Source organism: Cnephaeus nilssonii (genome assembly GCF_951640355.1).
Source record: "Cnephaeus nilssonii genome assembly, chromosome: 17".
Classification (NCBI taxonomy): Eukaryota; Metazoa; Chordata; class Mammalia; order Chiroptera; family Vespertilionidae; genus Cnephaeus; species Cnephaeus nilssonii.
In genome coordinates, this window is record NC_137088.1 from 10,602,438 (window position 1) to 10,625,996 (window position 23,559).

Below are 23,559 nucleotides of genomic sequence, written 5' to 3' on the forward strand. Positions count from 1 at the left end.
GGGTAAATCTCTGGAGCCCCTAGCTGCAGCCAACACTCACTGCAGGTGGGGATGGCTGCACTGGCCAGGGTATCGGCCCGACACCAGGGCATCTACTACACTCCAGTCACAGCTCCCTTGCCAGTCACCCACTGGATGCCCCACTGCCTCTTCTGTGCTTTTGGAGTCTCATCTCTGGCCCTAGAGGGAATGATGGGTGCTGAGAGAAGCCAGGCACGTAAAGCACTGGGGTGGGGACAGTAGTAGGGGTGATTTTTTTTCTTTGCTTTAGTTTTGTGCTTATCTGCATCACCTATCTTTTCTTTAGTGATTGGTATAATTTTCACAATTGAAAATATTCAATAAAATAGAATTCGCCTTGCTTCTCGCGCCCCCCCCCCCCCCCGTGTGTCTTGAATTCAATGGCTTTTGTGTTTTAGTTAACATATTGTGATATATTTTGTGTTTTCTTCCTTCTTCTGACCTGATTTCAGCACTAACCTTGCAGCTGTGTTACCCCGAGACCCAGGCAAGAGAGGCCCCATCCTGCCCATGCTTTAGAGGGACCTGTTTTGACCTTCCCCCAGCTGTACCCCTCCCCACAGGAGTCTGTTGGGCCAGGGGCTTCATCCAGAACCCTTTCATCCCCTTTGGTCCACACTTGGGGTACTAGGGCCCAGGAATTTCTGCCCATGGACCCTATTCCCAGGCCCTGCATGAGCCTCCTATCTGCATCCATTCTTCTGAGGTCTGGCCAAGGTCAGGGGTGTGGACAGAGCTTGGAATTGTATCTCCTCCAGGCCAGGATGAAGGCTGAGGTGGAAAGAGGAGAGAGATTGGGCAGGGGCACAGGCCTGGCTCACCCTGCCCTGACAGTGCCTGCAGTTCTAAATTTGAACCTTGCCTCCCAGGTATTATAAATTAGAGGAGGGTAGGATGTGCTTTACTGAGCAGTTTGTAAGCTTGAGTTATGGCCTTCAGATCCTTAGACTAGCACTGTCCAATAGGACTTTCTGTGACCATGAAGATGATCTGTAATATAGAAGGTGACTACTGAGTACTGAAATGTGGCAAATACAACTAAGGAACTGAATTTTACATTTTGTTTAATTCATTTAAGTTTAAACAGCTACATGTGGCTAGTGGCTCCTCTATTGGGCAGTGCAGATTAGCCACATGGTGTGTGGGCCTTGTTTGTACTCTGGCTCTGGGTCCTGCCAGTATGATAGAATAGTGCTTGGCCTGGGTCTCTCCCAGTGGGTCCGTGGGGATGCTGTGGTCACGTGTTCTGACGGCCCTTCCTGTGATAAGCTCTGCCTCCATTCAGGAGGAGCATGCACGTGGAGCGGTTCACACTGTGTCTGGCCTCTGCTCACACTCAGTGGGAAACTTCCATCCTCTCCATCCTTAGGAACAGTCTCTAAAAAATGAAGAGATCTGTGCAGATCAGTAGGAAGTGGCACCAAAGTGTTGAGAACATTTGTCATTAAAAGCTGGGAGCAGAGGATTTGGGCGTGAGGAAGGACAGATTGTACCTTGTAAGTGCCCCAGGATTTCTAGGGGCGCCCAAGGGTCAGCTCTGATAGGCATACCTGGCACATTTCCTGCCTAAACCCCATGGGCATGACAGCAGTCAGGATCAGAGTGATGGTCTTTAAGGATTGTTTTCTGTATTTGCAGGAAGATAGTTTTATGGATCTCCAGCTTGTTCTTTCTCACAGGGTTCCCCCCAGGGACTTGGCTGTGCTTCTGTGCAACAAGTCCAATGCCTTTTACAACCTTGGGAAATGGAACGAGGCATTTGTGGCTGCCAAGGAGTGTCTCCAGTGGGATCCAACCTACGTGAAGGTATGGTGCAAGGGACCGCTGGGGGCAGCTGCTGCCTCCTTCCTCTTAGCCTGCCTCCTCCCCTCCCTTCTAAAATGGGAGTGCTTCTCATTCAACTCCCTTTGCACTTAACACAGGTGCTCATGGGGCATGTGAGTGGTACCCAGAGTAGGGCGGAACCAATGATGGCCAAGTGTTGAAATGCCCTTGTAGGGGAGAGCAGAGCTGGGCTCTTGGTGGATGGAGTGCGGTGGAGATCCTTTGAGCTCGTTTTGTTCTGAAGTAGTGACACCAAATTTATAGTCTGTTCATGTTCTTTGCTGTTTACAGGTTTCATGATAGTAAAGCTTTACTTCAGCTGCAAACTGGTGGACAACATGACACCAATTCTTTTATATATATACTAGAGGCCCAGTGCACGAAAATCGTGCACTTGGAGGGGTCCCTCAGCCCGGCCTGCGCCCTTTTGCAGTCTGGGAGCCCTCAGTCTGGGAGCCCTTGGGGGATGTCCGACTGATGGCTTAGGCTCCCCGCAGGGAGTGGGCCTAAGTTGGCAGTTGGACATCCTTAGTGCTTCCACTGCCACTGCGCTTGCCAGCCATGAGCCTGGCTTCTGGCTGAGCAGTGCTCCCCCTGTGGGAGCGCACTGACCACCAGGGGTAGTTCCTGCATTGAGCATCTGCCCCTGGTGGTCAGTGCGTGTCATAGCGAACCATTGTTCTGCCATTCGGTCGATTTGCATATTAGCCTTTTATTGTATAGGATATTTTATTGGTTTCAGAGAGGAAGGGAGAGGGAGAGAGAGATAGAAACATCAATGATGAGAGAGAATCATTGAGTGGCTGCCTCCTGCACACCCCACACTGGGGATCGAGCCCTCATCCCAGGCATGTGCCCTGACCCGGAATCGAACTGTGACCTCCTGGTTCATAGATGATGCTCAACCACTGAGCCACACCGATTTTGAGTGACCAAACCTGCAGCAGCCCCTGACAGCATAGCAACCAGGACCCCTCCCCCATTTTTACCCAGAGCTCCTGGGTGTCTCTCTCCATCTCCATTCTTTCCCCCTGATTGTCCCTCCTCCAAATGCCCTCCATTGTGGAGGAGGAAAAACACCTTTTCCTTAACCCTCTTTTGGTTCAGTGGCTTAGGGTCCTGCAAATGAACAAGAGAACAAGCATACAGATTTATATTTTTTAAATTGATTTCAGAGAAGAAGGGAGAGAGAAACATCAGTGATGAGAGAGAATCACTGATTGGCTGCCTCCTGCACACCCCCTACTGCGGATCAAGCCCGAAACCCAGGCATGTGCCCTGACAGGGAATCGAACTGTGACTTCTTGGTTCATAGGTTGACGCTCAATCACTGAGCCATGCCGGCCCGGCCAGATTTTATTTGATGTTACTTTCTATGTGACATGGGGGCCTCCTGAGAAAAGAAGTGAAGACTCCAAAGAAGTGGGCTGGCCGGAGAGTTTATTTATCTTTTGTAACGAAGAGCGATTACATTGTGGAGACGTGACAAGACAAAGGACAGGGTTTTAAAGACCTGAGGGTCTGTGAACTGTGGAGAAATAAACATACGGAGAAACTAATGGCAGATAAGGGCTATCAGCGAGGTTTGCTTGTGCAGGCTCATCTCAGTGCCGACTTTCTATCTCCTTCAGGGCCTTAAAGCTTCCCCGAGAGAGGGGATTTAAGCAGCTCTCATGTCCCATATTTTGGGGTGACATATTCTGATCCCCCCTAATCTCTGTGTCCAAAATAAAAAGATGAGACTTAAATCTGAGGAATTCAGAGAAATGGGAAATTCTGTACCAGCTTGCCTGGTTGGAAAATAAAACACTTTTTTTCTGATTGTTCTCTAAAGTTTAGACTTTCAAATGAAAGTTAAGACAAATCAAAAAATAATCAGAGATTTGGTGTTAAGTGGACTTTGGGGACAGGAATTAAAATAAAATAACTAAAATAAATAGTTATTTTATTTTAATTCCTTCTGCAGCACTCAGAGAGAAATATTGATTGATCAGTTGATTGATCGGCTGCTTCCCACATGCACCCCGACCTGGGATCAAACCCACAACCTAGATATGTGCTCTGACCAGGAATCAAACCCTCCACCTTGTGGTGTACGGGATGACAAGCAAGCCACCTGGCCAGGGCATGGGAGGCCGTTTGCATCATGAATCCTTGTAATTTTCCTCTCTCTACAGAAATAAAAAAAATTATTTTTTTTGCCTATAATGTGGAGCTTCGTAATTCTCAATGCTTATGATTACAATTTTTCCCTATACATCCACAGTGCAAATTGTGTTTACTTTGATTGAAAGGAGCAGGAAACAATTTCTGTGTTACATGACAAGCTCATTCTTTCCCAGAACACTGTAGTCGCAGAATTTTTTTCATTCCTCTCTTCTTGCACAGCTGTGATTTGAGTCATGGATAAATAAATTACACATGTAATTGGAAGCAGGCCAGCTTCCTTCTCTCTGTGTTCTACGTCATAGATTTGAAAGTGATTATTTTCTTAGCAGTTAGAAAATGACAGGAAAAATGTTGCACAGGACATCATGTGGCAGTCTGATGGGCAGTGACTGTTAGAGATCTGTGTTAACACGGAAGTGAGATTCTAGGATCCACCCCCCCCCCCCCCCCCCCTGCAATCTTGCTCATCCTCTCAGCAGCACTTGAGAGATGGTAAGGTTTTCCTATTTTCGTTCCAGGGATACTACCGCGCTGGTTATTCTTTGCTAAAGTTGCTCCAGCATTATGAAGCTGCTCGCATGTTCTTTGAGGGTCTTCAACTTCTGCAGGGCAGCAGTGATCAGAGCCAGTTTGCTGATTTCCTTGTGGGAGTCTTCACCACTATGGGCAGTAAGTCTGACTCCGGGAAGCATTCCCTCCCTCTTTCTCCCCTCCCTCCTTTCCTTCCTCCCATCCTTCCTCCTTGCATCCCTTCCCTCCCTCCCTCCCTTCCTTCTTCCCTACATCTCTCCCCTCTCTCCCTCCCTTCCTCCCTGCATCCTTTCCTTTCCTCCATCCCTATCTCCCTCCCTCTTACCCTTCCTCCCTCCCCTCTTCCCTTCCTTTCTTCCTTCCAGTCCTAGTTATTTTATTTTAATTCCCCCTGCAGGACTCAGGCTCCTGGGGAGATGATTACAGGGTGCTTTTTGTGGCTGATTTATGTAGTTTGAATAAAACTGGCTTTCACATTAGAAAGTATTTTGAAAGCTTTGGCGGCTCATGCCTTTGTAAAAAATGACTAATTCCTATTGCTATTCATAGTTTTCCCTATTTATACTACTACTTGCTTTATGTGATTTTTGTGCTTCCTTATGATTTTTGCATATTTCTCCAATGTGTTCAGAAAATATTCTGGTTTGCTGTGAAAATAACCCGAAAGGGCTGACAGCGGCCTGTGAAAGCGGACAGCGGTGTTCAGTGTCGCAGCTGTGATGCTCGCTTCAGCGGTGGACCCACATGCTCAGTCTGGGAGTGACGCGTGGGAGGCCTTGAGCATCACCACTAGATTCTTACTCGAATCACCTGGCCCATGGGGCAGCTTTGTCCGTGGCCTGGACAGAAAACCATAAAGCTCAGTGTAGTATACTCCTTGCCAGTGACAAAGGGCTCCTTCTGAAGTCCCTCCAGTAACCAGGCCGTTGTTTTCAAATATTACGCTTGATCCCATTTAAGTTCTCATTGATTTAAGATGAGCCACTAGTTTATGTTCTGCCATCGAGACACGACATTGATTGGAACACATACTCTAGAGACGTTAGAGTGTGAATAGTGGCACGTGCTAGACTTGGTGGAGTGTGGTTTTTGGCTTTCAGAAGTGGGGAAATCACTGCTGGCCACAGACTCAAAGCTAGGCATCCAGCTGTTCCACTGCGATTGTGGGAGAGTGACTTCTGTGGTCTGTGGGTGGAGCCCTACAGACTTTGGCACAGAGAGGGGTAAGAGCATGTCAGGCAGTGAGTGACGGGGCTGGAAGTGGGCACCGCCGTGTCCCCTAGACGGAGCGGTAGGAGAGCTTCAGGTTTCCAGCTGGTCGCTTGCCGCCAGGGCCTGCAGCTTCCCCTTTCAGAACCACATGGCTTGTCCCTTGCCTGCACTTCCCCATCGTCTCTGCGTGTCCTTCGAAAGTCCTTCTCCTGTCAGAGCCCGCTGGCTGCACAACCACTCTTGGTGACTGCCCCTGGAGAAATCGGGGTGGTTTCCCTCTGCCCCCATCCTTAGAGGGAGCAGTTAGCGGGACTTCTTGGGGTGATGCAGCCCCAACTTTTCTACCAAGGAGAGTATGCCCATGCCCAAATTTTAAATTTTGGAAAATATACTTGTGAAATTTTGTAGCCTTTCATATAATACATAATTATTTTGATATTTACTTATTTTTGGAAATGAATAACTCTGGAAGAGGCGCTATGTTAGTCTGTCCGCCCTATCCCCTTGGATGTTCTTCTCATCGTGAGTTTGAGAACTGTGGTTTGCAAGGTTGTTGGGCCACCAGGTTAGAAGAATGTGTTGACTAAAAGAATTGTTAGATGTGGATTCCAGGCTTGTTTTTGGTCATGAACTAGCAGCATGACATGCCACGAAGCCTGACCTCATTTGTGATAGTGCCTCATCTGTTGGGTGAGAATACTATTGGCCACATTTTCTTCAAGGAAGTGAATTGGGTAACTTCCCTTAAGCTTCCATTTCCTTCTCCGTAAATGGAGATAATAGCCACTGCCCTCTTGGTATGTTTGAGGGGTTAAATATGAACACATATTGCTGGATTTGGTGAATAGAAGGGCTAAGTGAAAGGTGGCTCACATTATGCTGTCTGACTCTTAGGGGATTGATTGTCACCCGAATTGAAAATGATTGCAACTCCATACATCTTTAATTTTTTGTTTGTCTCTGTGTGATCTTAATTAGAGGACCTTTGCCCAAATGTTCTAGACTTGCCCCAAGTTAAAACTTCTAAATGATGGCACTTTTTTTCAGGTGACCCCATTGTTTTGCAAAGTTTCTTGCCCTACTTTGATCACATTTTCACCATTGGATTCGCCACAGAAGTGTGGCAATCAGTAATAGAGAAGTTGGCAAAGAAAGGATTATGGCATGTAAGTAAAAGGAGATGGTGGCTCTCTTGTGGGGAAAGCACCTTGTACATGAACTGGTTTCTTTCTGTTGTCCCCGGGGCATTGTAACTTAGCGTTTGTTTATCTTGATGCCAAAATAACTTTTTAACTAGAACATCCTTAAAGATGGAAAGTCACTGAGCTATATTAATTAGCTAGCTTCCATTTTTAAATTTTTAAATTTTTTTTATTTTTTAAAAATATATTTTATTGATTTTCTTACAGAGAGGAAAGGAGAGGGATAGAGAGTTTGGAACATCAATGAGAGAGAAACATCGATCAGCTGCTTCCTGCACACCCTCTCCTGGGGATGTGCCCACAACCAAGGTACATGCCCTTGACTGGAATCGAACCTGGGACCCTTAAGTCCACAGGCCGATGCTCGATCCACTGAACCAAACCAGTTAGGGCTTAAATTTTTTTAATTTTATTTTTTTGTTAATCCACCTGAGGATATTTTTCCATTGATTTTTAGGGAGAGTGGAAGAGAGAGGGAAAGACAGAGAGAAACATCAATGTGAGAGAAACACATTAATTGGTTGCCTTCTGCACTTGCCCTGACCAGAGCTTGGGTGAGGGAGGAGCCTGCAACCAAGGTACAAGCCCTTTGTACCTTGATTATCGTTGCTTAGGCGGAAAAGTTGGCAGCTGGCCTAAAAAAGGAGACAGGTTCAGAGGGTATTTTGTTTTGTTTGTTTTAAAGCTTAAGGATACTTTGGCTCTAATCACCTACATGGAGAACATCATTATTCTAATCTTTTATCGTTCTGCCTTCACCAGTCATTTCTCCTTCTGTCAGCGAAAAAAGATCGACTACCAAGAAATATCCATGTCCCAGAGTTATCACTGAAAAGTCTCTTTGAGGTAGGGTGGCTTTTTGAAGGGTATGGTTTTACTTTGGGCTTGGATTTGGGACCTTTTTTTTCAGCTGCCCAACTGCAAATTTGTTATTTATGATAATCTTATGCTTGGGCCACAACAAGTCCAGGTTTTACTGATTCTGAGCTTTATGGGTGAAGGAGTTGAAAGTTTCATGTTGATACAGTGACTTTCATGGTTGTTCCTGTGTTTTTTCTTTCCCAGAAATATGTCTTCATTGGACTTTATGAGAAAATGGAACAAGTGCCCAAGTTAGTCCAGTGGCTTATCTCCATTGGCGCGAGCATCGAGACCATAGGACCGTACCCTCTTCATGCCCTCATGCGACTCTGTATCCAAGCAAGTGAGTGTTCTCCGGGTAACACCTCCCAGCTGCCCCTCGGGCTCTGAGCTCTGGCGCTCCTCTCAGCTCAAATGAAAGCAGAATTTAAGCCACGTGAATGGAGACTGTTCAGATGTTTTAAATATTCAGTGAGTGATTATTCAAATGCATGAAGGCAGCCGGGCAGCAGCATCCTTTTTATTTCTCCCGGGACCTCGTAGCTACAGAGGCCCAGATTGAAAGGATCTGTGTTCCTAGATAGGTCCTGGCAGTAGGGTGGAGCCTGGGACCCACAACCTTGCTGAGCAGAGCTCCCAGGAGAGCTGTGGAGTTTCCTCCCACCCACAAAGGCAGATGTGGTCTTTTCCCAGGTTCAGGTTCATTTTCTGTAGCCTGGAGGGCCGACTGTGGTGGGGGGAGGATGGGAAGCACTGGCTGTTGCCAACACAGATGGCTGGTGGTTCTTTTAAACTTTAAAGGACTTTAAAATTTAAAGGACCTCTATTTCCATAAACTTCTTAAAAAATGTTATTGTTAAAACTCTCTTTCTCTCTCTTTATCTCTCTCTTCTCTCTCTCTCTCTCTCTCTCTCTCTCTCTCTCTCTCTCTCTCTCTCTCTCTCTCTCTCCCCCTCCCTCCACTTTCGACGGGAGCTTGTTTTTCTTTTCCAAGCAGGTGTGGCATCTCTGATGGACATTTACCCGCATCATTTTACAGCCGGAAGGGCCAAGAGAACTTGTCTAGGCAGTCTTCCTCTTCTAGGCCATATCATCTCCCGGAATGAGAGAGTGGTGGTGGCCAGAGGCTTGAAGACCTGGGCCCCCATCTTTGCTTTAGCCAGATTTGCCCTGCCATCATTCACTATATGTACTGAGGAATCTGTAAGAGATTTTATTCTTACATGTGGTTTGTTAGATAACACACCAAGTAAAGTTTGATTAAGAGCAATCTGATCCATGTTCCCAGCTTCAAACTAGGAATCTGGAACCCAGAGAAGTGTGCCTCTGGTTATGAAAGGCACAATTCCTCATCCTGTCTACTCTTTTAAGGCGGCTCCTGTGAGTATAGGCAGGTACCCGTGAGATCAGGTCTTCAAGTTCATCCCTGATTAGTTTCTGAGAGGGAACCTCTGATGTGGTGATAAGTGGTATTACCAAATTGGCAGAAATGTGGGCTTTCCTCGATCCCAGGAGCTACAAGGAAAGGAGTCTGTGAAAAGACTTTAAAATATATGTCCTATTGATAGTAATGTAGTAATCTCTTTGGAGATACTGACTTGATGGGCACTCTTAGGCCCGCCCAGATCCTCTTTATTTTTATTTTGTTAAAAAATATTTTTATTGATTTCAGAGAAGAAGGGAGAGGGAGAGAGAGATAGAAACATCAATGATGAGAGAGAATCATTGATTAGCTGCCCCTGGCACGCCCCAAACTGGGGATCAAGCCCACAACCCAGGCATGTGCCCTGACTGGGAATTGAACCATGACCTCCTGGTTCATAGGCTGATGTTCAACTATTGAGCCATGCTGGCCAGGCCCAGACCCTCTTTAGACCATGCTTACCCCCACTTGCTATGAGTGCTGGAGGCTTGGACAGAGAACTGCTCTCTGCTAACAGGTACCACATCCCAGGGAGGTTCTCCCTCAACCTCATCTTCCTCCCAGGGGCAGGTCTCAGCTGACTGATGTGGGGGGTACAGAGGTCAACCTCTGCCTCCAGGTGGGTCAACTCTGTGGTGCAGTTCACACTCCAGAGCTCCCCCTGGGGTCAGGCCCCAGTGGATGCAGCTGTGGGACCACATCTCTGCGTGCCTCCTGGCCCTGTCCTATCCTGCTCCCCTCCCTCGGTCTCGAGCTCCCTCTCTCACTAAGTCACATGGCCAAGAATCTATGTCTTAGGCTTTGCTTCTAGGGAAGCTGACTTCAGTGCATTGTGAGTAACTTTCTAAAACCTTCAGTTCACAAGCTCCCGGCTCTCCCCCACCTGTGTGTGGCAGTGGCAGCCTGTGTTGGATTCCCCGCTCGGTTGCCTCAGTGTGGTACACATTGACTTGCTTTGCTGACGTTCTGTAAGGAGAAGAGAACATCAGTAACTCATCTTAATGCCCTTCAGGGGAAAACCATCTGTTCAGGTGGTTGATGGAGCACCAGCCCGAGTGGAAAGGCCGCGTCAACCAGAAGGACCAGGATGGCTGCACCGTCCTGCACGTGGTCGCCGCCCACTCCCCAGGATACCTCATCAAGCGTAAGTGGCGGCAGGGCATGCTGTGGGCCGGAGGGCCTCAGGCGTTGGCGAACTCACTTAACAGGCCATTATGTTTTCCCTGTCCATCCTGTGACGGGCTCAGGGGTAAACTTTGCCTTGAATTAAACATGTTTGGGAGGTTAAGCTGTGTGCAGAGAGGAGGTGGGGTGAGAGAAGGAAGAATTGCAAACTCTCGGCTTTGAATGGCTTCTGTGGGGTCAAATGACTTAAGGACATGGGCTTCCATCTGCATTGGTCCGCCCCATCACGCGGTTACCAAGGGCTGGACACATCCTCTGTCCTAGGGCCAAATCTGTGCTCCACTGGAGATAAATTGTGAACCAGACAACAGACATAATCCTGCTTTCCTGGCACTTAGGAGCTAACACAGGAATTGCATCCTTCCATGCCCTCCAGGGGGAGACAGGCTTCCTGAAAGTGGGGCTGACACGTGGGAGGAAAAGCTGGCTCTTTGACGCAGATGTACCTTGTTAGCCTGTGAAGCAGGAAGGCCTTGAGCACGCCCACACAGCTCTGGAGAAGGGGTCGCTGTGATGATAGATGGTAATGGGCTCTCAGCCCCAGTGGAAGGGAGGTGACGGAGCAGTGGGAGCTTGTGTCTGGGCTGGCTGCAGCCGGTGCTGATCGTGGGAACCAGGCCTTGCTGCCGTCTTCTGATAGCACGAGACGTTGGAAGGCTGGATTTTTAAAAAAATATGAAAACTCATGATTATAACATGTCGGCTTGGAATTGAATGTGCCTGTGGACTGGACACAGCCTAAGTATAAGTCCTGCTGTTGGTCTGGCGGGTCCTCCTAGGAAATTGCAGGGTTCTCTCTCCAGTGGGTCCCAGGAGCAGCCCGTGAGGTTTGTTTCTCTATTGTTATCCCCCACTGACCGGGGCCCCAGGAATCCATGGGGGGGGGGGGGGGGCGGGCTATGGGTTTTTATTGTGAGATTTATTTATTTACTTACTTATTTAAGTCAGGACATTGATGAAATTGTTTACCTTTTTAAAAAATAGGTTTTTAAAATTGATTTCAGAGAGAGGATAGGGAGAGAGAGAACCATCGATTGGCTGCCTCCTGCATGCCCTCGACGAGATCTTCATCACCTCATTTGGGACAATACACAAGGGTAACTGTGTTGGTTTTCTATGCTATGTAACAAACCACCATAAACTAAGTGGTTTAAAACAACACCCATTCATTAGCTCACAGGTCTGTAGGTCCAGAGTGATGTGACTGAGTTTTCTTTTCATTTTGGTGAGGGGTCAACAGCAGAGAGAATTGCTTTAATATACATATGGATGTTTCAAACATAATTGGTATCTCAGTAAACAAGTCATTTCATGATATATTTTTTTACATTTTAAAATATCTTTATTGTTGAAAGTATTACATGTTTCTTTTTATCCCCGTTGACCCCTTCTAGCCCTCCCCTCCCCCCCCCCCCCCCCGCCCCAGGCCTTCACCACATGGGTTATGCATATATGCATACAACTGTTTTGGTTGATCTCTTCCCACCCACCCACCCACCCACCCCCACCTTCACTCTGAGATCTGACAGTCTGTTCCATGATTCTGTCTCCAGATCTATTTTGTTCATCAGCTTATTTTGTTCATTAGATTCTGCCTATGAGTGATATCATGTGATACTTGTCTTTGTCTGACTGGCTTATTTCGCTTAGCATAATACTCTCCAGCTCCCTCCATGCTGTCTCAAAGGGTAAGAGATCCTTCTTTTTGCTGCTGCATAGTATTCCATGGTATAGATGTACCACAGCTTTTTTATCCACTCATTTACTGACAGGCACTTGGGCTATTTCCAGATCTTAGCTATTGTAAATCGCGCTGCTATGATCAGTGTGGAGTTTCCTCAGTTTCATTAAAAATGGAACTGCCAGGGATCCCACTTCTAGGAATATATCCTAAAAAGCCTGAAACACCAATCAGAAAGAACATATGCACCCCTATGCTCATGATATTTTTCACTCTGCAATATGTACCCCTTTTCAGTAAAAAAGAACAAAAATGGAGATAGGTGTGATGTCACCTAGTGGCCAGATTCAGGATTGCAGCTCTGAGAATCAGACCAGGGGGCTTAGCAAGGGGGAAAGGAAGTAGGTTGGAAGCTTACTAGTAACTTTGTGGGCACAGCCAGTGTTTTCTGGATTTTCACTTAACTGGAGCAATACTTCTGTATCCATCACTTTTCTAGGATATTAAAGCACATTTTCTGGGATATCTAACCTTGAGATTGGAAGTCCAACTCCAGTCTAAACTGAGGATAAAGCTCCAACTGTGAGCATGTATTTCAAGTGATAGAGCTAGAGGGAACATAGAAACACACATGCGCGCGCGCGCGCACACACACACACACACACACACACACACACGCAATTCAGTTTCTTTTAAATCTACTTTGTATGTATTGAAAACTTTGAACTGAAGACATGTCTGAGAGGTATTTGCTTCCTTCAAAAAGATACCTATATTCTCATTAGGAGAAACAATGAGAAATGACTTTTTACAATGCCTGCCTTGGCCCCGAGGCTCAGCCAGCCCCTACTGCTGTGTCCCAACAGTTAAAGGGCCATTAAGTCCCACCACATGCCATTTACCCGGGCAGGTTTTCTCACTCACCCTCAGGGATAGCTGTGAGGAAGGTATCATGAGTCCAGCTTCACAGATGATGACGCTCAGGCCCCTAGAACCCATGTCACTCTCCAGATGAGTGGCAGGATGGGAATGTGGTTCCATCCCTTGTCCTCCCTACAGGACACAGAGCAGCCTCCCTTTTAGAAGATGGACTTCCATGTGACTGAGTTTTCTGCTCATTGTCTCCCGAAGCTAAAATCAGGTGTTGGCTGGGACTTTGTTATTACTATTATTATTTTAAAAATATGTTTTTATTGATTTTTTTTTTTTAGAGAGAGAGGAATGGAGAGGGAGTGAGAGATAGAAACATCAATGATGAGAATCATTGATTGGCTCCTCCTACAGGCCCCCCATAGGAGGTCGAGCCCGCAACCTGGGCATGTGCCCTTAAGGGGAATTGAACCGGGACCTCTTGGTTCCTGGGTCAACGCTCAACTGCTGAGCTACACCGGCTGGGCCATGGGACTGTGTTCTTATCTAAAGTTAGAGGCCTAGTCCTAGCCGGTTTGGCTCAGTGGATAGAGTGTTGGCCTTCGTACTGAAGAGTTGCGGGTTCGATTCTGGTCAAGGGCACATGCCTGGCTTGTAGGCTCGATCCCCGTAGTGGGTATGCAGGAGGCAGCTGATCAGTGGTTCTCTCATCATTGATATTTCTCCCTCTCTCTCCCTCTCCCTTCCTCTCTGAAATCAATAAAAATATATTTTAAGAAAGTTCGAGGTCTTCCTTCAAGTCCACATGATTGCGGCAGAATCCAGTTCCTGTGGTTGTAGGACTGGGGTCCGAGTTTCCTTGCTGACTGTCAGGCAGAGGCTGCTGTCAGCTTCTACAGACCACACACATTCCTTGTCATGGGGCCCCTCTATCTTTAGAGTGGGGAGAATTTCTTGTGCATCAGATCTCTCTTGTACTTGGAATCTTTGACCTCTACACCTTTGACCTTTAAGGTTCGAATGGTTAGGTCAGGCCTATCTGGAAAATTTCCTGATTATTTTAAGGTCAACTACTCTGGGACATTAATTACATTCTCAGAGTCTCATCACAGCAGTCCTTGGATTAGTATTTGATTGAAGAACTGAGAGAAGGTGTGTGTATGCCAGGTGCTAGGAATCTAAGGGATTCTGCTTACCACTGTGAGTATTTGATGGGAAGAGAAAAGTAGGACTTTAATTTTTTTGTTAATTCTCACCCGAGAATATTTTTCCATTGATATTTAGAGAGTGGAAGGGAGGGGGAGAGACACACAGAGAGAAACATTGATGTGAGAGAGAGAGAGACATGGATTGGTTGCTCTTGACCAAGCTGGGGATTGAGCCTGCAACCAAGGTAGGTGCCCTTGACCGGAATTGAACCCAGGACTCTTCAGTCTATGTGCCAATGCTCTATCCTCTGAGCCAAACAGGCTAGGGCAGGCCTTTTAAATTTTGTCTAATTTTTGTAAAGTGGAAGAAGGGCAGTTGTTATTGGGGAAATGGGGAAGGAGAACACCATGAGTAGGACAATACCTTGAGTACAGGTGCGTGGTCCAGGCAGTGCATTTTAGGAAAGCATGGGTACAAAAGTTGGGGATCGGGTATTGGTTCATTTAACTCTCCATGCCCACATAAGTCTTTGTACCCCAGAGGTACACCTGTTCCATTACGAAGACTGCTGCATCTGTGATCACAGAGACACCTTGATGCCTGGCAAATAGATTTGTCAAAGCAGCAGACGGAGCTGGCAGCCAGAGGGTAGGGGCTGGGAGGATGGAAACAGTGACAACAAAAAGACCCGGATTGGAGAGCAATTGCCACTTTTTTCTCCTGTCCCCAGACAGGCTTTTTTTCTGGAAGAATATTTTGTTTCCTCTCTAGGGAATAAAGAAATCTGAAGTCACAGCTTGCTGTTATCCTTACAGCTGTAACAGTTGCCTAGTAACCAGATTCCCCATCTCCTTGCTTGTTGCCAAGGAGAGGGGAGAAAGGTATAGAGGAGCGCACTTCTAAACCTCTTAAAAGCTATTGTCCTTCCCACTCCACAAAGTCCGTCTTGCTTCGGGGACTTTGGTGGATTGCCCAGGGCCAGCAGTTTAGGTTCTGCAAGCAGAGGGACCTTGGTCCCCTTGCCCCAGGCTGCTCAGGCAGGAAACCGGGAGGACGAGCACTCATGGGGACATCTCCTTCCGGAAGGAACCAGGACAATGCCCCCTTTTCCTTTTGGCCTGCCCTAGGACAAACAGAGGATGTGCAGATGCTCCTGCGTTTGGGGGCAGACCCCACCTTGGTAGACCGACAGTCCCGGACCCCCGTGGATGTCCTGAAGAGGAATAAGAACTTTAAAGCCATCGAGAAAATCAATAGTCATTTGGAAAAACTGGCTGCCTGTTCTAAGGACCTATCAGGTACAGCTTCAGTGAATCAACTTTTTTTTTTTTTTTGGGGGGGGGGGCGGTGGTTAAAAACTGGTTCTGTGATATTAGATACACATTGATTAATCTTTTCTTGGTATATGAAGATGGAAATGAGACTCCCAGTCTTTGGAAAACTTGTTTGCTTTTTTTTGGGAAGATAGAATGAAACAACTCTTATTTAGAGAGCATCTGCAACATTCTGGGAATTTCGCCAAGTTGTCCTTTAGATGCTATGGGGGATTTATTTTCTAATGCATGCACACAGTAAAAAAGAAAAAAAATCAGAAGGAATAGGAGATAACAAAAATCATTCCTACCCTTCAGAAACAGCCAGAGCCAACAATGTAAAATACATTCATGTTGCACTAAATTACACTATGCACTTACATATTAACTTCTATTCCTATTTCTTTATCAGTTTGGGACAGCATTCATTGACTGACTACTGTATAGGATGAAGTGCAACAAGTCAGCCCCAATTGTTGAGTAATGTCTAGTAATGTTATTTGTGTCATTTACATTCTGTTCCTCAACTCTAAGTTTTCTGTGCTGCATCTATAGATTGATTCTAAAACTTGAAAACCAGTAAATGGCATTGGCATGGTAGGATGATTATGTAAATGTTACACTTTCTACAACAAGTAGCATACCTGGACCCATAGGAAAGAATTACCAAGTGTCCTGAAAACTTTGCTCTTTAAATGTTGTAATAACTATGTATGGTGTTGGGTGGGTACTAGATATATTGGGGGATCACTTTGTAAGTTAAATAAATGTCTAACCACTATGCTGTACACCTGAAACTAATAGAATATTGAATGTCAATTGTAATTGAAAAATGAAAAAAAAATTTTAAGAGATGTGACACTCTTTAGGCATCACAGTTTGATGAAACATAATATACATTATTGTATATGTGTGTGTATGCATGTGCACACACAGTATATGCTTTTTAGACTTAGGCTCTAGTCCCCATGTGTGTACATTATGCCGCGTTTAGTTTTGTTACTCATATATGATTATTCTGGATCATGTTGTCTGTTTAGCTTTCTCTCTTGTTCTGCTAGAGCAGTGGTCGGCAAACTGCGGCTCGCAAGCCACATGCGGCTCACAAGCCGTGGTTTGCCGCTCTGTTGACTAATGAGTTTGCCGACCACTGTGCTAGAGCACCAACTCGTACATTTTTTGTGTAGGGAGGAGACATGGGTAGTAGACTTATGGAATTTGGGAAGACTCTTCATTTTATTCCTATTGGTTGATAATATGTCTGAATATAGGCATTGTATTTCATTGATTCCAAGTTACCCTTTCCCCCACATTTTAACATCTTCAAAATTGGAATGTGTTTCATCATCACTGACATCTCTGTTTAATGGTATATTAAATTAAGAAATCGAAACTGTCTTTGCCAATGAATTTCCAAGTTTTAAAATAACAACAAAAAATGACCACCAGTTAATGGTAGAAAATGGTTGCTCTGTTTGCCAATTTATTGTTTATTAATTCTAATATTAATTCTTATAATACTGTATATGTATATATGTATGTTATATTTAGTGTTACAGACTTTAGCATGTCATTTTTAAAAATATTTTCAGTTTCCTAGTACAACAGAATTTTTGAATATCTGCTGATCTTAAAGACATCTTATCTACTGAGACAGGGTCTCACTCTCCCTTCCTCTCTCTGCTCCTTCATCAACTAATTCTGGTCCAGTTTTGAACCAAGAGGAGAGACTCAGAATTGCAGCTGGTCCTTTTTTACTTACTAGGACTCAACTGCACTTGCTTGGCTGAAAAGCCCATTAGGAGGGATGTGCCATCCCAGGCCAGCCTTTGGGCTGACTGGGTAGTTTGTGATGGCAGTGGAGGCAGTCAAGCCTGAAGTCCCCAGTGGTCATTGGTAAACGTATTGGAGGTTTGATTACCTTAACATTTTACAGACCACCAACCAGGAAGGTTTCCTTGCTGCGCTAGAGGAATATTGAACGACCATAGGAGAACACTGAGTGAAAAGAAAGCAAAAGGAACTGATACAACTCAGAAAAGAGCAGGATGTCAATTATCAGGAAGAGCTAGCTAGTGATGGTGTCTGTGGATGGGGTGGCTTTTGCATCTGGGTGAGAAATCTTATTGAAGATTTCTGCTATTCTCTAAACCAGAGCTTCCCGATGTGAATGTGCACACGAATCGCTGGGGAGCCTGTTAAAATGCAGATTTTCATTCATCAGCTTCAGGGCAGGACCCAGGATTCTCACAAGCAGCCAGGGGAAGCCAGAGTCCACTTTGAGGAGCCAGGGTTCACTCCTGAGGAGTCAAGATTATGTAACTGTCTTACCTGGATTTCACCACCAGATGGCAGCGTGTCCACCTTTTCTGGAAGCTTAGCTTTCCTTAGGACCTAGAACAAGATTGATTGATTGATCTTCTCTCACTAATGCAGGACCTTTCAAGTGAGAACAGATCCAGCCCTCTGAAGCTTTTCTCTCTGGTCCCCTAGGGCAGTGGTCGGCAAACTCATTAGTCAACAGAGCCAAATATCAACAGTACAACGATTGAAATTTCTTTTGAGAGCCGAAAACCGACTTCTGCTCATGGGCCATGAAGTTTCAATCGCACTGTACGTGCGCGCCCGCATGTGGTATTTTGTGGAAGAGCCACACTCAAGGGGCCAAAGAGCCGCACGTGGCTCGAGAGCCGCAGTTTGCTGACCACTGCCCTAGGGGGAGCCAGCTGCTTTCTGCTCTGTGCTGGTGGAGGCATCTCTAGCACAGCACTTGGAGGATACTGGAACCTTCTCTGTGTGTTGGTTTCCCTCAGACAGAGCCTGTGACTCGGAGGTTTCCCATCTTTGCATTCCTCAGCACCAAGACGGGCCCTGTATTCAGTAAATGCAGGGATGCAGTGCTTACTTAAATGTGTCCATGATATGTTTTTTCTTATTATAAAAGTAATATATTCTTTTTTTGTAAAGGAATTTTCAAAATAGGAAAGGAAAACAAGAAAATACTAATTCTCTATAAACCAACCTCCATCTGCAAATTCATATATTTGTGACTTGGCTATTTAGTCTTATTTCATGCATTTATCCTATGTAATAAAAGAGTAATATGCAAATTGACCATCACTCCAACACACAAGATGGCTGCCCCATGTGGACACAAGATGGCCGCCACAAGATGGCCAGCAGGGGAGGGCAGTTGGGAGGGACCAGGCCTGCAAGGAAGGGCAGTTGGGGGCGATCAAGCCTGCAGGGGAGGGCAGTTAGGGATGACCAGGCCGGCAGAGGAGGGAAGTTGGGGGCGACCAGGCCTGCAGGGAAGGGCAGTTGGGGGGGGACCCAGGCCTGCAGGAGAGGGCAGTTAGGGGTGACTAGGCCTGCAGGGGAGGGCAGTTAGGGGTGACCAGGCCTGCAGGGGAGGGCAGTTAGGGGCAAAGAGGCTGGCAGGGGAGGACAGTTAGGGGCAAACAGGCTGGCAGGGGAGCAGTTAGGCATCTATTAGGCTGGCAGGGAAGTGGTTAGGGGGTGATCAGGCTGGCAGGCAGAAGTGGTTAGGGGCCATCAGGAAGGCAGGCAGGCGAGCAGTTGGAAGCCAGCAGTCCTAGATTGTGAGAGGGATGTCCCAGATTGGAGAGGGTGCAGGCTGGGCTGAGGGACACACACCCCCGTGCACGAATTTCGTGCACCAGGCCTCTAGTAGTTATATGTTTTTATATTTTTCTTTTATGAAATGAGATGGTTGCACACATTTAAACTGATTGTGTGTAATAAAATACACCAGTTTGTATGATAAATCTTACCAGTTTGTCTTTTTTAGCTTGAAAAAGATTTCAGGCAAAAGCGAAATCTCTTTTTTGAAATGATTTATTTCTGTTTTCTAATACTTCTGAGCACTGTTGCAATTTCAGAAGACCTTTTTTAGTTTTAATTTTTTAAAATATATTTTTATTGATTTCAGAGAGGAAGGGAGAGGGAGAGCTAGATAGAAACATCAATGATGAGAGAGAATCACTGATCAGCTGCCTTCTGTACCTTCCCTATTGGGGGTCGAGCCTGCAACCAGACATGTGCCTTTGCCCAGAATCCAATGGGACCCTTCAGTCCTCAGGCTGGTGCTCTATCCACTGAGCAAAACCAGCTAGGGCTAGTTTTAATTTCAAATCTGCTAATATATATCCACTATATATGATAATTGAAGGAAGTTTGTAAAAATATGGTTTTATATAAAAACAAAAGTTTATTATAATCACAGTTTAGCATATTTTCACCCAGTCTTTCTGTTGTCGTTTAGTACTTACATAGTCACCTTTTATTTTTTAATCCAAAGGTATTTTTTCCATTGATCTTTAAAGAGGGGAAGGAGGGAGAGAGAGAGAAAAACATGAGACACATCCACTGGTTGCTTCCAGAAGGCATCCCCACCAGGGATTGAACCTGCAACTGTGGTACATGCCCTTGACTGGAAATCGAACCCGCAACCCTTCAGTCCTCGGGCCTACGTTCTAACCACTGAGCCAAACCAGCTAGGGTCCCAAGAGAGCGAATGGAACTAAATAAGGCCTCTTGAGGTCTAGACTCAGATCCGGCACAAAAAACACCCACTGCATTCTACTGGTCATAACTGGTCACGGAGCCAGGCCAGAATCAGGGGTGGGGAGGGGAATAGGCTCCACCTTTTGGTGGGAGGAGCTGCCAAGTTAATGGCAAAGCATGTGGGTACTGGGAGGGGTGCAGAATTGTAACTTTTCCATCTCCTTCAGCCGTGAGCTCTATTCGGAAGCATCACCTGGTGCTGTTTTGCAGGACTGGGCCATAGCGAAGGACCCAGTAGCGAGAGCAACATTTTCCGGGAGGCCTCTGCGCAGCTGGTGAAGTACCTGAACTCAGGAAACCGGTTACTGCATAAAAACTTCCTGAAGCAAGATGTAGTCCAGAAGTTCTTGCGCCTCCTTTCTTCCCTGCAAGGTAATTTTTCTCACAAATTCAGTTGTGTGAAAGGTGATTTATGCTCATTCATATTTTTTGAATATATTTTAGAAATGGATTTAAAAATGTCACGATCTGCCCTAGCCAGTTTGGCTCAGTGGATAGAGCGTCGGCCTGTGGACTGAAGAGTCCTGGGTTCGATTCTGGTCAAGGGCATGTACCTAGGTTACAGACCCTGTTCGGAGCATGTATGGGAGGCAACCAATCGATTTGTCTCTCTCGCCTCGATTTGTCTCTCTGTCTCCCCCTCCCTTCCACTCTCTCTAAAAATCAATGAAATAATATCATTGGGTGAGGATTAACAACAACAACAACAAAAAGGTAACCATCTACATGTAAAACAGCCCGCACAGAACATCAGTTATCTGTCAGTGAAAAGTCTATCATCCATCTGTGAACTTCAGTCCCTAAGTCCCAACCCTGAGGCAACTTCCATTATTAGTTTTTCATGCATCCTCCTAGAATTACTCTTTGCTTAGACTGTCCTTTAAAAAATACCACAGATGTTTCTCTCTTCTATAGATATTGGCTAACATTGGGACATTCGGTTATTGTAGAATGGAATGTTAATTTTTTTCATTATGGGAAAATCAGGGAAGGAAAAGAATTTTAGATGACAAACTTTAGATAATCAGGGACAATCCAAAATTCTGCTCTCCTCCTAGACCAGGCTGTACTCACCTTAGGGCATTTCTGACCTTCCCAAGGAGCTTTGCGACAAAGGCACAAAGAGCATGCCAAGGCCACACAGCTAGCAATGGCATGAGTAGAGGTGGGAGGTGGCCATGCCTCATAATTCATTATTTGCTTATAGTTTCTCCAGTGCTTCAAACTACTGATCGGTAACATGTGTTAATTACGCATATATGTGCTAAGTTGTGGTTGGGGACAGAAACCGTATGAACCTTTTCTTGGAGTGTGGTGTGTTCTTATTTTTGAAAGAGATTCCTCCTGACCTGGTCTGTGACATTAATCGCGACTGCGCCAACACCTTCGTCAAGTTTTTACTGGAGAAACAGAAATGGCCCGAAGTGCTGCTGCTGCTGACCCGAAAAGTGAGCGGGGAGCCTCCGCTGGGAGACTGCCTCATCAAGAACTGCGACTTCTCGGGCCTCGACCTCTGTGCCATCATCCCCCCGCTCAGCACCTGGGACCAGCGCCGGGTACAGCTCCTGGGCCGCCTGGTAGACAGTGGAGGTGAGCATGCTGAGGTGCGGAGCTCCCCTCCCATGGGAGCTCAGGCCATTGCTGGCCTGGTGGTTTTCACTTGGTTTTGAAGGCTCCTTTAAAGCCTGCTCTTTCTCTTCCTCCGTATCTCCTCCTTTGGAAACAGCGAGGCCTGTCAGTGGGTGGTGCCCTGTAGGAAGTCTGCATTTCTGTGAATGACAGTTATGAGAAACCTCAGGTACGTGGAGGGAGTCCTTTGGCCCACAGCGGTCACTTCCTCCTGACCTCTGGCTGGACCCTGCACGGCATATGCTGCGTGGGTCCTCGTCAGCTCTGCGGCATTCTTTTGTAATCAACACATTGGGATTCAAGGTGCTCATTTTTTAAAGAAACAGGAAGATATAATTGGTTGGTGGAAGCACCTGCCGCGTTAGTCAGCACAATCGCACTTGGCTGGGTGGACGTCTGGAGTGTGTAGCCTCTTGCTGGATTGGGTTTTATTTTAAAACGAATTTGGAAATACCAACCTGCTGTGGCAGCACCTCCCACCCCTACTCATGCCATTGCTAGCTGTGTGGCCTTGGCATGCTCTTTATGCCTTTGTCTGCTCACTTATGAAAAGGGAATGTTAATAGTCCCTCTTCCTTAGGGATGTTTTGAATGTGAAGTGAGCTCACTCAGAAGAGCACCCTGGCTGTGGGTTTTCCGCTTGCTTTGCCGTTTAAGGGGAGTGGTGACACATTGGTCCTCGCTCTCAAAGTGCCATTCAAAGCCCCCAGGCATCGGCTGTACCCACAGGTTTCAGGAGGTGGATGGATGCCTCCTATAGTTTTTCTTCAAACCTCTTCCCTACATGGAGTGTTACTCCCTTAGCCCAGAAACTGGCTGCAATGGGATTCCAGTTTTATTCCTGAGTCACCGAGCACTTAGGGAGCACCTCCCTGGAATCGGGTGCTTGGGCCCAAGGGCAGAGAGTGAGGGTGTGGCTGCTGGAGGCCTGGGCAGTGCCGAGGGGAGGGGAGGGCTGAGCTAAGGGAAGGGAGGCGGGCTGAGAGGTGTCAGGGAAGATGGCAGTTGACAGTAGATGAGCATCCTCTGGAAGAAGCTTCATAGAAACAAAGGATGTTGGTAGTGGAGCCCACGTCCTGATCACCACTGTGCGGCAGGTATGGTGTCAGGCCAGCACCCGGTGTAGTTGTTTGCAGGCCCTGTCTCCTCCCCAGCAGGGCCCATGCTGGGGTCCATATCCTGTTCTGGGACGGCAGGGGGAGCCAGAGAGCTGGTGGAGAAAAGGCCCACAGACAGGGCACTGGAAGGAACTGGGCTTTCACTCTGAGGGGCTGGGAAGCCTTTGCCTGCCAGGGGGTGGTAGCGGGCCTCGCCAGTCAGGTGAGCACCAGCTCTTCCCTGGGAATAATGGCAGAGGTGGTCCTGCCTCCAGGTGCCCAGGCTGTACCTTGTCACGTGAATGCAGCTCACGAGGCCCTTCTCTGCTTCCTCCAGCCTTGCCTGAGGGCCTCCAGGACAGCCAGGCGAGGCCGCTAGCCATGTGCCTACAACACCAGGACTTCGAGTTGGCTTTTCTGCTCCTGACCAAGGGTGCGGACCCCCGCAGCATTTCTCTCACGGAAGGCGACACTCCTCTGCATGCAGCTCTCCACATCTTCTTGGATGTCAATGGTAGGCCTCTGTTTTCAAACCGGTCTTTGCCTTGGGGAGGAGGCTGGATATTAGAACTGATGCTCTGGGGTTTTTTTCTGTTGGAGAAACCAATGATCTGGAAAAAGCCCCTTCCTTGGCAAGGCCTGCCCGTAGCTTGATGGGAAGGAGTAAACATCAAGGTGAATGATCAGGGTGGGTGGAATGAGGATTCTTAAGTTTCAAATTTGGCTCCATAGCTAACAAATACTTTATTTACATGGTTTTCAAGGGTCCTGGCATAAAGGATCTTACTGGAATATCATGAGGTTA

General features: G+C 46.7%; 1 protein-coding gene across 2 annotated transcripts in view; it reads left to right on the forward strand.

Annotated features, from left to right (window-relative positions):
• Positions 1-23,559, forward strand: part of TRANK1 (tetratricopeptide repeat and ankyrin repeat containing 1) — an 82,130-nt gene that overhangs the window by 25,482 nt on the left and 33,089 nt on the right. For both annotated transcript variants that reach the window (XM_079795160.1, XM_079795159.1), the window contains 10 exons: positions 1,701-1,827; positions 4,533-4,683; positions 6,805-6,923; positions 7,722-7,805; positions 8,025-8,163; positions 10,256-10,387; positions 15,256-15,426; positions 20,239-20,400; positions 21,364-21,618; positions 23,092-23,268. In XM_079795160.1, the coding sequence (XP_079651286.1) occupies positions 1,701-1,827; positions 4,533-4,683; positions 6,805-6,923; positions 7,722-7,805; positions 8,025-8,163; positions 10,256-10,387; positions 15,256-15,426; positions 20,239-20,400; positions 21,364-21,618; positions 23,092-23,268 (1,517 nt within the window). The remainder of the gene's footprint in view (positions 1-1,700; positions 1,828-4,532; positions 4,684-6,804; positions 6,924-7,721; positions 7,806-8,024; positions 8,164-10,255; positions 10,388-15,255; positions 15,427-20,238; positions 20,401-21,363; positions 21,619-23,091; positions 23,269-23,559) is intronic.